This window comes from Notechis scutatus, chromosome 5, assembly GCF_049901735.1.
Source record: "Notechis scutatus isolate UNSWTSFEM ecotype Mainland chromosome 5, rNotScu1.2, whole genome shotgun sequence".
In the NCBI taxonomy this organism is placed as follows: Eukaryota; Metazoa; Chordata; class Lepidosauria; order Squamata; family Elapidae; genus Notechis; species Notechis scutatus.
Genome location: NC_142013.1, coordinates 61,125,426 through 61,140,584, shown reverse-complemented (window position 1 = coordinate 61,140,584; position 15,159 = coordinate 61,125,426). Strand labels below are relative to the sequence as shown.

The following is a 15,159-nucleotide window of genomic DNA, read 5'->3' as shown; positions in this document are numbered from 1 at the left end:
ATTTTCTAAGTAAGTCCTAAGAATTTCATCATGGCAAATTCCTGCATAAAAACTACATTCTCTTATAAAATATTAATGCCATGTAAAGAATAATATATACTTTGATTTGGGGGGGGGATATTCAGCATTCTACAATGAAAAAAACCTCTTAAAATGTGTTTAATCTTTCTTCTGTTCATTTACTATAAATGTACCGCATACTGTATGCGGTAAAAGTTTTGAACATAACTTTTTAAAACAACAGGTTTTGAAATCTACTATTTTGTGGAAACTTTTCTCCATATAAGTTTGAACCACAACCATGGAATCCTTCAGTGGTGGGCTTTCTATGACACTCATTCAGTTCTCAAGAGACCCAGTTCAGTTCTCTCTATGCCAGTATCAGAGATTTGTCTTGGAATAAACAAAACTAGATTTTAGTAGTCAAGTTGAAGCTTATCAATCATTATTTTGAGAAATAAAGAGGTTTCAAAGAGTTCTGACAACAGGTTAAAAACCTTCATCTGAAACACTGAGATCTGTCACTCAATGCAAAATATATGTCAACTTCTTGTATATTATGCATAATTTATTCTCTGAGTATTTATCCTAATTTCCTATTTGCAAAGTATTGGTGATAATCCAGCATATTTTTGTTTTTGATTATCTTTATTATTATTTCCTTTTTTTAGGGCAGAAGCATAAAACATACAATTGTAGCATACTCAAATTTTTGTCTTTTAAATTCAGCATATATGTAGCAGTCTCCCAACTGACAGAAAAAAGCTTTAGTGTAATATAAACATTTTTGCAGAAACATTTTAAAAAACACATTTCCTACCTCTTTTTCTCAGACTTAATAATATATATTTAGTAATTCTTACAGTACATTCTGAGTATTTGATAGTTTCTAATTTAAAAGGCTTTGGGATAATTTATTTTATCCAATTTACAATCTTTAATCTTTGCTACAAGATTATGGCCACAGCAAAGACACTGACCAGACAGTTCATTGTTCTGTTTTCCCATCTGACTGTGCAAGTACCAGTAATGGATTTAAAGAAAAATAATGATCAGGCACTTTTTAATTCATAAAATGGCAACATCTCTACCCAATATTTTATAGCCTATATTCATTCACAGGGAATAGCAGACATTTACTTGATGGTTATATTGGACTGTGCTGTTTTCTAGAAAATATCTCTGAATTCTTTCAGCCTTATTTCGTATATTTAAGATATTATGACCTTATTGTAATGCACTTTATTCATTTATTAGATTAAGATTCTACCTCTTTTACAGATCAAAGCATTCTAATTAATGCATTCCTATTTTACCCAGCAATCCTGTTAGGGTAAGTTGGGGTACAAGGAAAAATGGATACTTACAGTAACCCAGTGAACTTCAGGACAGGCCGAAAGTTGACATACAGAAAAACCAAAAGAAGCTAAGATCTTCCGCATTTTGTCAATCAAACTTTTGCTACTGTTTCCCCCAAAATAAGACCCACCCAAAAAATAACTCCTAACCCGATTCTTTTGGGTGAGCCTAATATAAGCACTACCCCAAAAATAAGCCAGGAGGCTGGGGAAGGGCATGGCCAGCACAAGAGGCGGTAAGTGCCCGGGGGCCAATGGTATCCAGCAGCAGCAGCAGTCTGCCAGCCCCTTGGCACAGTGAAGATATGTTAATCCGAGCATAGAGGCAAGGAGGAGACAGGTGATCCAGGTGTGCTGTGCTGCTGCCTGGATCACAGGAGGCTAGTGGGAGGCTTGTGCAGTGGCACCAGCAGCAGATAGAGGCAGGGGGAGGCAGGTGGTCCAGACATGCTGGGCAGCTGCCTGGTTCATGGGAGGCTCATGCTGCAGCACTGGCAGCAGGCGAAGGCAGAGGCGGGGGGAGGAAGGTGATCCTGATGCCCTGCATGGGTGCCTGCCCCGGCATGGCTGTGGACAAGCCGAAACACAGTGGGACAGTAGGTGGCCTGTTGGGATCCCTTGCCTCATCCCCGTGCCTCTGACTAGCTCTGCTGTGCAGAGGGAGATGAAGCTTCATCTGCTTGCAAATCGGGCACTTTGAAATGAAGCGAATCGCTCAATTTCAAAGTGCCCCATTTGCAAGCAGACAAAGCTTCCAGTTTCTGTCTTTTCTCCATCCAGGCGAAAAGTGTTTGGGTAAAAATCCTGGTAAAACTCTACCTTACTATAATCGTGAGCCCAATCTTTGTAACAATGAAAATTGCAGAAAACTACAGATCACAGGCGTCACTTCCAATTACATTGTTTCAGGTTTTAGCCAAACAACCCTAATTTCAATCGCTGACAATTTACATACACTATGGGAATTGTCAAATTTTATTACAACTGGTATAGGATTCCTATGGTTTGCAGTTTTGTCCACTTTTCATTGTATACTTTCATTAAAAATTGAAGTGATACTTCTACAGTGTATAATTTAACTGATGCTTTTATTTGCTGCAGCTTGATATTTACCATCAGTTGTAGTATCCCAAAAACATGAGCTTGCAGAATGCAGACCAGCCCCATACTTCTGTATCACAGCACAGGTCACTAATGGATAGAGCAAAAATTCAGTATTCATTAATAAAGCAATAAACTGATAAATTATTCAAACTTGCAGATTTTCCTAATGAAGATTTTATTGGGGTTGGGGTAAAGCCCAACTATAAGAAAAACCTCTATCATTACAGTGGCAAAGTATATATGAAAATCTTCCACTTTTTCCCAACAATTAATTATACCAATTATGCTACGAAGTTTTCTTAAGTTCTTTTTATTCAGAAAGATTAAATCATTGAGATTCATTTCTTCTTCTCCTTAAAATTTTTCCCCACTAACAATTCTAGCAATTCTATGTACAGATTTTTTTGGGGAAAACTAGCTAACTTTGCCTTCAGTAAAGAATTCTTCTTTGTACATTTAATTTTCTGCAAAATAATCACTATTGCACTTAAAAGGCACAGCATCTAAACATACTAAAATATGATACCATGTCTATGAATACTTAATGAATACAAAACTAGATAATACCAGATAACACCAGATTTGAGACAGCTACACAAGAATCTGGTTTTCTATAGCTCTATTACTGATTTTATTTATTTATTTATTTTTATAAATAAATTTTATTGATTTTACAATTAAAACAACCGACAACACATACACAAATGAAAAAGAAAAAAGAAAGAGAAAAAAAGGGAGAAGAAAATAGAAAGAAAAAATAGAAAACAATTAAAAACATTCTCATCTTCAACAGTTTGTAAGACCTCTTTTTTTTTTTTAATCCTTAATATTGGCAGAAAATTAGAAATTGGCTGGAAGAAATGACAAGAGAACAGATCGAATACAAACCAGAGCCCTTTTTGTTAGGGATCTTTGATAAACAAATATCCAAAAAAGCGAAATACACAATAATACACATTTTGACAGCGGCCAGATTAGCTTTTGCCCAATGTTGGAAGCAGCCTCATGTTCCATCAGAGGAGATGATCATTCAAAAAATTTCAAGTTGTGCAGAAATGGACAAATTAACTTTGGCATTAAAAAATAAAGACACCTTAAAATACTACAACAGTTGGAATTGCTGGTACAAATGGATAGACCAAAGGTAGACTTTACACTATAAGGCTAAAGAGGATAAATCCATAGTAGTGATACACAGATATATGTAAGGATTAGGTGTGTGTATATGGCATAAATAAAGGATATTACTGATTTAAATATATTCACTGGAGATATCTGGGCATGCTTCTGCTTTAAAACATTCTATTCTATAACATAAAAAAAAATAACCATCTCTTTTTACAATCCTGTAATCCCTTTATTTGGTAATATTGGCCAAAAAAGATTAGCAAGGCTCCTTGTATTTTTCCTGCTCCTTTTATATTTGTGCCTGCCTGATGGTAAGTGAGAATTAAATCCTAATCTATCACTTTAATTATTTAATAATTAAATATTAATAATTTAGTATCTTCTTGATTATGGAGTTGAAGTCTCAGGACATCTGGAGAAAATCAGGCTGAAGAAAACTGCTCAAGGAGAAGAAGCTATTAGTATACCGTCTTAAGTTTTCACAAACTTCACAAAGAAATAGTATTATATATTCACAATGAGTCTTACCAATATATTTATATGTTTTTCCCAGTTTTACCAGATTTGCTAGAGACTGTTCTACTATAGCTGTAGTCCATTTATTCACACTGTCATGGTTATAATCTGCCTTGCCCAGAACCCCTTCTATGCACTGAAAAAGGAAAGAAAATACTAAAAGAACAAGTAAAAGACTTTTATAGAAATATAAATGTAAATATTTTATATAATGAATGGAAAATAACTCAAAATCCATGGCACTTTTTCTAATGTCTAGATTAGAAATTATGAGACATTACAAAAGCAATCAGTCAATAATCCAAGTGTTATCTCAACATCTCTAAAATATCTCATTGTGTTGAGTTTACATATTGATACAACAAATAAAAGCAGCATCTTATTTATTTTCACAGTGCTGGATTTCTCTGGCCCAGTTGTAAACATCATATGATACAGATTAAGTTTTCTAGTGAAACAAAAGGCTTCATTGCAATACAAGAAACACAGTTTACAAACCAATTAAGCACATGTGTTACTACAGCAAAGAATTCAACAGAACTTGTTGCTATGTAATGCTAAACATAATTGGCTCAGATCCTAAACAGCCTTCTCCTGACCCAAAATCTCCTTCCAATCAAAGAAGGATCTCCAAGCTACCACATAATTCTGCAAATTAAATGAGTGATACCAGACACTTTTCCTCACAGTCAAGCACTCCTATGTTGTTAGCTAGTAGGTAGTCACCCATATCCGACTATATCTTAGTCTGAGAGTATAGCAAACTGCAGAAAACTGACAGAAATAACTTTCTGCTAGTGTGTATCCTCTAATGTACCTGTTCCACACATAGACATTTAAAATTCAGTGCATTGTCTTGATATTAAAATGTTAAAAACCTCAAACATCTATTAATTAAATATGAATGCAAAGTTTGGCTATCACCATAGCTATCTTATTTCCAAAATTCAATAATACACCAAATTAAATGCATATAGGATTATAGATCAAGTCTTTCAGAAACATCTGTCATTTCTATTTTTAATACACAAAGAAAACATGTCAAAGTGCATTTTATTACCAAAACATGTATAACTCACATCTTTAATAATATTGTAGGCTTCTTCAGTGTTAAAGATCATCTGTAAATATATTAAAATATATAAATATATATTAATATTTTACCCAAATTCATCCAATCTGAGTGTACTGCAACTTATAAAAATTTAAACTAAATAAACAGTACAGCATATCACTTTCCAGAACACAAAAACGTACAGGCCATTAAAAAAAAATACAACTCCTTCGAATGCAAAGTTAATAGTCATAATCTTCATTCATTCTGGTAATATAATTAATTTATGAAGTTCATGCATATTGCTACTACAATCAAATTGTTATATCTTAACAAATATGTATCATAGTACTAAAACCCACAAAGATCCAAATGTACTGTTTAGCTGGTTCTTTAATTCACTGCTTTTATCTTGAAAAATCAGACACTAAAATTTGTATACTACAGAATAATGCATGTGCAGTGCTTTAGATCTAGAGCAGGAGTGTCAAATTCAACGCCCATGGGCTGGATCCAGCCTGTGAGGTGGTTAGATCTGGTTGCAGGGCCATCCTGGAAACAGTAAAGGACTGGCCCATGGAACCTCGGCCTGGCCCAGGCTGACTGGGCACTGATTTGCAACTTGATGGTGGCCATCCAGACTGGACTGTGACCAGCGTTAGGTCACAGTTGGGGTGGATGCGGCAGGCAGGTGGCAGTGGCATGCTGCTTCTGGCATTGCGGGGTGGTCCGCAGAACCTCTCAGCATCAGGCGCGGAGGCAATGGAGGGGAGGGTGGACAAAAAGGGACGCTGTTGCTCCACAGGTTTTTTTTTAAAAAAACCTGCCAGAGGCTCCAGACAGAGGCTTCCCATATTGACCCTACCCCCATCATTGCCTCAGTGTGGCTCTGCACACTGCACACGTTTGTGTGTACATGTGTAGGGGGGAGGTGTCCAGCAGCAGGGGCTCCGCAGCCCACTGTGACCATTGGGCTGGCCCTCCAAGCAGGTGCGGCATTGGTGGCACTGCCAGCAGAGGAGAAAGAGGCACGTGATACAGACCACCAGACGCGCCTACTCTATCCCACTTGGCTGGAATGGGCCGGCAGCTGCCCAGCGCATCCAACAGACTGGACTACGTGCCTTCCCCCTGTGCCTCTGCCTTCAGCTACTGCCACTACCGTGGGCAGAGACAAGGTGAGGTTGGAGGTGGGGCAGCTGCTGCCAGACATTATAAGCCTGCCTACTCTGTTCTGTCAGTTTTTGCTTGCATTTGGAGAGCAGGTCGCTGCTGGTCAACTCCTCAGCCCCCTTGCAGGTCTTGTCCTTGGCCCACACATGGAGTATGTTCTCCTTGCACATCCAATGCACCTCAGCATCACTGTGGGCTGCTGCCACCAACAAGGTCGGCAACAGCTCACATAAGTCCATTAGACCACTGCTGTTGCCGCCCTGAGCACCAGGCCTGCCCAGCATGAAGGAGGCAAAGTGCCTAGCTAAAAAGCCCGAATAGAGGTGGTAGAGCATACCCAGGCCCATAAGGCAAAGGTCGGCCACCGCAAGCGGGAAAACTGGATCCCCACTGGCCCCATGGCTGCCCAAGCCCGGTTAGGATCGTATGCCTCCCACCTGTCTCTGCTGGGCCTGGGTGGCCATGGTGCCAATGGGAATCTGACTTTCCCCACTCGTGGTAGCAGACTTTTTTCTGCTGAGCCTCGGCATGCTCTACTACCTCAACTCGGGCTTTCTAGCTGGCTGCTGTACCTTCTTCAAGCTGGGCAGGTCTGCCGAGTGGTGGTGGTGGTGGGTATGCTGAGCGGTGCCAGTGACATTGGTGGAGGTGCATTGGGTGTGCGAGGGGAACATGCTCCATGCATAGGCCGAGGGCAAGATCCACCAGGGGGTGAGGAGATGACCAGAGGCAACCTACTCTCCTGCAAGCAAAAACAGACAATAGGACGGAGTAAGCGCATCAAGTGGGCTGGCAGGCTGAGGGTGCTGCCGGAAAACATTGCCCCCCCCCGTGCGCAAAGGGTGAGTGCACAATGGCCAATGGTTTCCAGCACCAGCTGTCCCACCCCCTGCATTGCCTCATGGTGACAGCATCCCCACCCCACTCCATGTCACCTCACCTCACCTCATCCTGTGGGACAAGCCTCCTGCCCATCATCCCACATGCCAGACACCCCTGGATTCCCTCCCCAACACTGCCTGGCCCACGTGAGTGACGTGAACTGGCCAGGCCAGTTCAGCCATGCCCATCTTGGCCATGCCCCCCCACCATGGCCCCTGAGGACAACCACAATGCTAATGTGGCCCACAATGAAAAAGATGCTCCAGAAAGCAGCCTGTGGCATCCATATACAGTACAACTCCTTAAGCATCAAAGCTAATAACTCACTAATATGAGCCACAAGAATTCACCAATGTTGCATCTGTAGCAACTGGTCTGGGAATCACAGGAAAAGTTATGTTTAAAAAAATGCAATGGATTGATGAGAATGTCATGGTAGAAAGTGTCCCAAATCTAAGAAATTTATTTCAAAGAAATGTTAAAATCCAGTGTTTTAAAATAGAAATGAACAGCAGAATCAAGCTAGCTGTGTTTTCCACTGAATTGGGTCATATGCTAAAATATAAGCAATTTGGTTTGTAAACAAAAGCTTATGGCTTAGTGCATTGTATGAAGTCAGCCAATTGTACTCTTCTCAATAAATCATTATTAGGCAAATTACAGTTTAGTATAATACCTAAATCCAAATATGTGTATTTATGGGGCAGAGAATGAAATAGACATGACAGCATCTCTGAATGATGTCACATACACATATACCAATTTGCAGAACCCTTTTTCTTAACCCTTTAACTGAAAAAAAAAGTGTAGTGGGCAACTGAGAATTCAAAATAATTAAACAGAATAACAAACAATATAACAGTTGGAAGGGACCTTGGAGGTCTTCTAGTCCAATCCCCTGCTGAAGCAGGAAATCCTATACCATTTTAGACAAATGGCTCTCTAATCTCTTGAAAAACCTCCAGTGTTGGAGCACCCACAACATCTTGAGGTAACTTCACTCCTGATTAATTGTTCTCGCTGTCAGGAAATTTCTCCTTAGTTCTACATTGCTTCTCTCCTTGATTAGTTTCCATCCGTTGCTTCTTATCCTGCCACCAGGAACTTCAGAGAGCAGGCTAACCCTCTCTTCTCCATGGCAACCTCTTTCTGAATCCACCCATTTATTGGGAATGGAGAATCTAGAGCATCATTTCATGGGTAGATCCAATGGGAGAGGTAATTTTCCTCTGGAAGGAAAATCCATAAGTATTGTTTCTCAGACTTGTAGGATTTGTAGGTAATAATCAGCTCCTTGAATTATATGTAGAAACAAACTGGCGATTAATGCATTCCTTGTATTGTTGGTGCATCATTACCACACAGGTTCTCATCCATCAGCATATAGGTGATTATATTTTGCATAACTGAAAGTTTCTGAATAATCTTCAAGAGCACTTCAAAGTACAAAAAAGTGTGGCATATATCAACATTTAAAACAAAGTACAAGCAGTCCTCATGTTACAGCCATTTGTTCAATGACTGTTCAAACTTTCAATGGTGTTGGAAATACATGGATTCAGGACTGTTCTTTGAAGCTCTGGCCATCATGGCACCTAGTCTTGTGATCAAGCCCAGAATATAAATAGTAACATCTGTATATGGATGGTATCTCACTCTGAACAGATTACCTTTCATAGAAATTCTATACACATGTAAATAACATGGTACAAAACAGTCACTCTTCTAACACTATGTAGTGGTCAGGAGTTTGAATACTCTGTCCCAACTTACAGGTAGTCCTCAACTTATGAGCAACATTTCTGTTACTAAGAAGTGAGTTTTTTTACCTTTCTTGCCACAGTTGTTAAGTGGGTCATTGCAGTTAAGCCAGTAACACAATTGTTAAGTGAATCTGGCTTCCCTATTGACTTTGTCAGAAGTTACAAAAGGGGATCACATGACCCTGGGACACTGCAACAGTCATAAATATGACTCAGTTGCCAAGCATTCAAATTTTGATCACATGACCATGGGGATGTTGCAATGGTCATAAGTGTGAAAAATGGTCATAAATCACTTTTTTCATTGTCGTTGTAATTTCAAATGGTTGCTAAACAAATGGTTTAGTCAAGGACTACCTATGTATTTTATGCTGTATGCAATGCAGAGAAACTTCGAAGATGGGCAGCAAATAAATTTAATAAAAATAAATATCAATTATAGTAGCAGAATCATGATAGAGCCAATGGTCCCTTTATCAAACTCTAAGAGATGTACAAGGATCAGGAGAACCATGCTTCTTCTCTCCAGATTCCACTGGTCACTTACAAGAGTAATGTAGACTAATGCCATTTGGCCTGAAACCTAACTGTAAATCTGAGCAATTTATCCAAAATAAAAAATAAAATATTGTTTTGTCTTTTGTTATGTCAATTTATTGTCAGATACTTAAGAGTTTATATGGGTGGTCTTAAAATATTTTAAATAATAAATATATATGTAAACAATTACTATTTGTAAAGGAATATTGCAACTATAGGTTTAAGTTTTCTGAGCTTTTAAAAAGTTTTAGCATGATCTAGCAAATCATAAAAGAAGAAACTTGGAGAGGTCATGAATATGGGCTACTGTACAACTTTCCATTTTGTGATGAGGTTAGTTGAAGGCAGAGTGACACATAGAGGCAACTAAGAGGTCAATTTAGATATTGCTTCACTTGAATCACTTCCTGTGACCCAGCTAGAGGCACAATGACTCTACCAGCATGACCATTCCAGGCGATGAAAGCAGCGAAATTCCTTTAAGTATTCTTTAAACAAAGTATTAATTCTATTGTTTTAGTTTTTTAGTTTGTTTATTTTAGTTTACTTTATTGCCATTGCACCTTGTACAACAAAATAAAACACCATCTTCAGTGCACATTATGACCATGAAAATAAATACAAACACATATCCTTCACACTCCACACATTGAATTGACCCCCCACCCACCCACCCAGCACCACCACTGCACTATACAGTAGAATTCAATAGAGTTACTGCTCTGGGATAGAAGCTGTTTTTCAGCCTATTTGTTTTTGTTTTTATTATCCTGTACTGTCTGCCAGATGGTAATAGTTTAAAAAAAGGGGTGCCCAGGATGAGATGGATCTTTGAGAATGTTTTGAACTTTCTTAAGGTAGCGGGAGCTATAAAGCTCTTCCAAAGAGGGGAGAGGGCAACCAATGTTCTTCTGGACAATGACTTTAACCCTCTGGAGTGCTGTCCTATCTGCCCCTATGCAATTGGCAAACCATACACAGGCGCAGTAAATTAAGATACTCTTTATGGTGCAGCAGTAGAAGGTCACCAGCAGTTTTTCATTCAGTTATTGTTTTCTGAGAAGTCTCAGGTACTATAATCTCTGCTGGGCTCTTTTGACCAGGGCTGCAATGTGAACAGCCCAGGTCAGGTCCTCTTTTATAGTAACACTCAGAAACTTAAAATTGGCCACTTGCTCCACTTGGTCTCCATTGATAAGCAAGGGCTGAATTGATTTATTGATTTTTGTAGCATGAGTTTTAATGGCTACTAAAATAAAAATCAATTGTAAAAATGAACAGCTGAAAAATTAAAATGCTGATGCATCCTCTCCATCCCTGAAAGAAAAGTCACCACATGCATACACACACATATGCAGAGTGTGTCCTCTTGATACTTCAGGACTATAATTTTGTTATTTAAAGTATGAAGTCTCACTGCTCTGACTTGGCTGCATCGCCTGTGATTGGTTTTATATATACATACATACATATATGTGTTATATATATGTGTGTGTATATATGTATATATAATATATATGTATATGTTTATGTATATGTATATGTGTGTATGTATGTGTGTGTATATATATATATATATATATATATATATATATATATATATGTATATATATATGTATATGTATATGTATATGTATATGTATATGTATATGTATATGTATATGTATATGTATATGTATATGTATATGTATATGTATATGTATATGTATGTATATATTCATTCATAATCTATCCAGATAGATAGATAGATAGATAGATAGATAGATAGATAGATAGATAGATAATCTATCTATCTATCTATCTATCTATCTATTATGTATATACATACATACATACACACACATATATATACACACACACATATGCACATATATATATATATAGAGAGAGAGATCTATCACCTCCCTCCAAAGGAGGTGAGGCAAGCCTGCCTCGCACCCCGGCCAGAGACGACACCGTCGGGACTGACAGTGCCGGCCTTGTGTTCCTCGAGACTCTTTCAGTCCACGATCGAGCAAGGTCGACCCCGAGAGAAGAGGGATTTCCAAGGTTCCTGCCGACCAGTGTGGGAAAGAACTGTGTTACCTCATCGTTACGGGGCTGAAACTCCTTCATGGCTGCAGCGACGGTAGCAGCAGAAGCCTCCCAAATCCCAGCCTCGCCCTTGCATTAGCTCAGCAATTCTACTTCCTCCTTCTCCTCCTCTGAGGCCGGAGCAACAGGATGCCTCTTACTGCAACTCCCTCTGCCGGCTGAAAGGCTTCTCGTCTCCGAAGCTCGTTTGGGTGTTGCCTGGCTCATCCCCAGATTTGCTTGTTTGCAATACTAAGAAAGAGGCCTTAAATATTTAGAAACGTAAAAGACTTCTAAGCCTCCGGAATCCTGGCTGAATGTATTATACACAAGCAACACTTAACTGTATTTATAAATTATCCAATTCTCTATATGTTTATTCTGATTGAAGTCCAATAATTTTTATGACACTTAACTGTAAAATAAATGGGCACAGGTTTCCAATTTTAAATCGAGGATGTGGCTTTTTGTACATATACATAAGGCAATTTTGAAAAAGGACAATTCCTATCTTGGGGAATGCCTGGATCAAAAATTTCTACCCTAGGGCTTATGAAAGCAAGCAGCTGAGTTGCTTTCAGCATAACATGTATTTTGGCTTTAATGTTATGTTCAAATCAGGCTGCAATGGCTTATTCAAAAAATTACATTTAAAAATCTTGGCTGACTCCAATATTCTTAAACTTGGTTTATTCAATCCAATAGTTGGGAATTTTGCATAGCACACAGCACTGGAAACCATTGCTAAGGAAAATGAAGTTAAAATGAAGAAAAATGTAATCACTTTTGCAATCACTTACATTTTGTACTTGCATCTTAAACAGATAGTCCCGACCTATGACTACAATTGGGATCAAATTTCCATTACTAAGCATGGCAGTTGTTAAGTGATCGGCATTGGCATTTAGAACAGCATTTAGATCAACAGAGTTGGAAGGGACCTTGTAAGTCATATAGTCCAACCCACCCACCCCAGCCCAACAGGAGAGTCATGCCTGATTTTACTATCTTTTTGCCACAGTTATATCAAATCACTGCAGTCACTCAGGCCTTAAGCAAATCCAGTTTCCCCTATTGATCTCGCTTGTCAGAAATTATCTGAGAGGATTGCAAATGGTGATCACATGACCTTTGGATGCTGCAACTGTCATAAATACATGTCCAGTTGCTAAGCACACAAATTCTGATTACATGATTATAAGATTACTGCAACAGGAATAAGTGCAAGGATCCCAGTCTTAAATTACTTTTTTCAGTGCCATTGTAACTTTGAATGAATGATGAATGAATGGTTGTAAATTGAGGACTGCCAATATGTACATATGTAAAGGGTAGGGTTTGTGTTGCAGAATTGTAACAAGCAAACATTTGTTGCTTGCCTCCAGGCCAATCTCCTAATGCCACATAGGTTGAGTTTGCAAAACCCACCTGGTTAAGATGTGGTTAATTTAAGTAAGTCATTCAGGTAACCTATATAATTGAAGTTATTAGTCATATATTTCAAACTTTATTGCTTATATTTTAAACATATCAATCACATTACATTCAGCATGTTTCTTTTAATCTTTTCTTTTCTGAAACTTTGCTATGATTTTCCTTCTTCATATAAATAGATATATTGATTCTCCCATTAGTAACTGCTAAAAGGAGTAAATTACAGGGCCTATAGTTGTTCTAACATCTAAGGATCCTTAAAGTTTTGAGGATAATTGAAATGAGAAAAAGGTATTTTAGATCATTATCCAAAATGGTTTTTCAAGCTTACCTATGGATAGGTAATATTGGAATACAAATTGTAACAATAATAGATTGCATGTCAATATAATTTTCTCCACAGAAGGATGGTGCAGGGAAAACGTCCTTAGAATATATGTGTCAAGCCAGAGGATGCCAGGGATCACTAGCCATTATGGTCATATGTTGAGTCATCTATATTTTATTTATTTGTTAAACATATACAAGATAACAAGTATAGGCATGAACATAAATATGAACAAAGGAACTAAATACAGATAAATGGGGACAGTAAGACAGGGACAGTAGGCACACTGGTGCGCTTATACACGCCCCCTTTAAGGACCTCTTAGTAATGGGGTGAGATCCACGGTAGACAGTTTGAGGTTGAAACTGTGTGGGGTTGAGGCTGTAACAATGGAGTTGGGTAGGGCATTCCAGGCATTGACCACTCTTGCTGAAGTTGTATGCAACCGAGTTTGGAATGGTTTTCCATGAGTTTGAATTGGTTGTTTGCCTGTGTGTTATTATGGTTGAACCTGAAGAAGTTGTTGACGGGCACGATGTTATAGCAATTTTGTGAATGATGCTTAGATCCAGTGGTGGGATTCAATTTTTTTTTTTACTACCGAACTGGTGGGCGTGGCTTGGTGGGCATGGCAGGAGAAGGATACTGTAAAATTTCCAGTCAGAGGTGTATTTGCTGGTTCTCCAAACTACTCAAAATTTCTGCTACCGGTTCTCCAGAACTGGTCAGAACCTGCTGAATACCACCTCTGCTTAGATCGGACTGCAGGTGGCGCAGTTCAAGATTGTCCAAGCCCAAAATTTCAAGCCTGGAGGGGAGGCATAGGGAATACTGTTGTGATTAAAGGGAGTAGTCTTCTCGAGAAATACCTTTGAACCCGCTTGATTGTGTTAATGTCCAATATACAGTGTGGGTTCCAGGCGGACAAGCTGTATTTGAGAATTGGTTTGGCAAAGGCTTTATATGTCCTAGTTAGCAATTCGATGTTACTGGAGAAGCAGCTTTGCAAAATAAGGTTAACAATTCTTAGTGCCTTTTTGGCAATGCTGTTACAGTGAACTCTGGGGCTTAGATAATTTGAGATGAGTACTCCCAGGTCCTTGACAGAGTGATGGTTGTCTATGAGATAATTTCCACCCAACTTATATTTCGTTTTCTGATTTTTATTGCCAATGTGTAAAACAGAGCATTTGTTAGCTGAAATTTGGAGTTGCCAATTAGACAACCATTCTGACGCTTTGTAGGGCAGCAGCATTGTCAGTGGTGTTAAATAATTTTACATCATCAGTGAAGAGGACACAGCTGTTTTTAATATGATCGCATAGGTCATTGATGTAAAGCAGAAAGAGTGTGGGTCCTAAAACACTGCCTTGGGGGACACACCTGTTAACTGGTGCCGGATTTGATAGGGCCCTCCCTATTTTGACTATTTTGACTATATGTTGCCTGTTTGACAGGAACACGGCTATCCACTTGTGCAGGGATCCAGAGATGTCATAAGAACTTAATAGTTGGTTGTGTAAACAGTTGCTGTTCTGTATTTATCTGATGCAAATATTATGCAAGCATATATAGATTTCTAATACACTTATATCATTGATAGAAGAGAATATTTGTAGCTCAGGGTTGAACTGTGGATTCCTTGGTGCTCTCTGAGCTTTTAGACATTTTATTACCAAACTAGATAATAATACTTAACCACATGTATATACATTAACTACCATGCTTTATTTAACCTTCTGTATTTCATACTTGTCCATACAGTATATCCTTAATACAATGTGTTTTATGAACACACTCACAAAA

At 38.5% G+C, this 15,159-nt stretch overlaps 1 protein-coding gene across 1 annotated transcript; it reads right to left on the bottom strand.

The window, feature by feature from the left end:
• Positions 1 to 947: 947 nt before the first annotated feature.
• On the bottom strand, positions 948 to 11,633 carry DYNLT3 (dynein light chain Tctex-type 3). The gene is made up of 5 exons (XM_087967707.1): positions 11,604 to 11,633; positions 5,186 to 5,227; positions 4,119 to 4,242; positions 2,468 to 2,549; positions 948 to 1,020 (listed from the first exon to the last, which is right to left on the bottom strand). Exons 1-5 carry the CDS (start codon positions 11,631 to 11,633, stop codon positions 948 to 950), a joined length of 351 nt encoding a protein of 116 aa, XP_087823833.1.
• Between the last annotated feature and the right edge of the window lie 3,526 nt (positions 11,634 to 15,159).

Bases quoted from the DNA above. Each gene is read 5' to 3' on its own strand.
- DYNLT3 (XM_087967707.1), bottom strand. From the start codon at position 11,633: ATGAAGGAGTTTCAGCCCCGTAACGATGAG. The intron at 5,228-11,603 runs GTAACACAGTTC...ATATATTTACAG, and splicing joins TTCAGCCCCGTAACGATGAG to ATGATCTTTAACACTGAAGA. The intron at 1,021-2,467 runs ATATCAAGCTGC...CATTACTGGTAC, and splicing joins GATACTACAACTGATGGTAA to TTGCACAGTCAGATGGGAAA.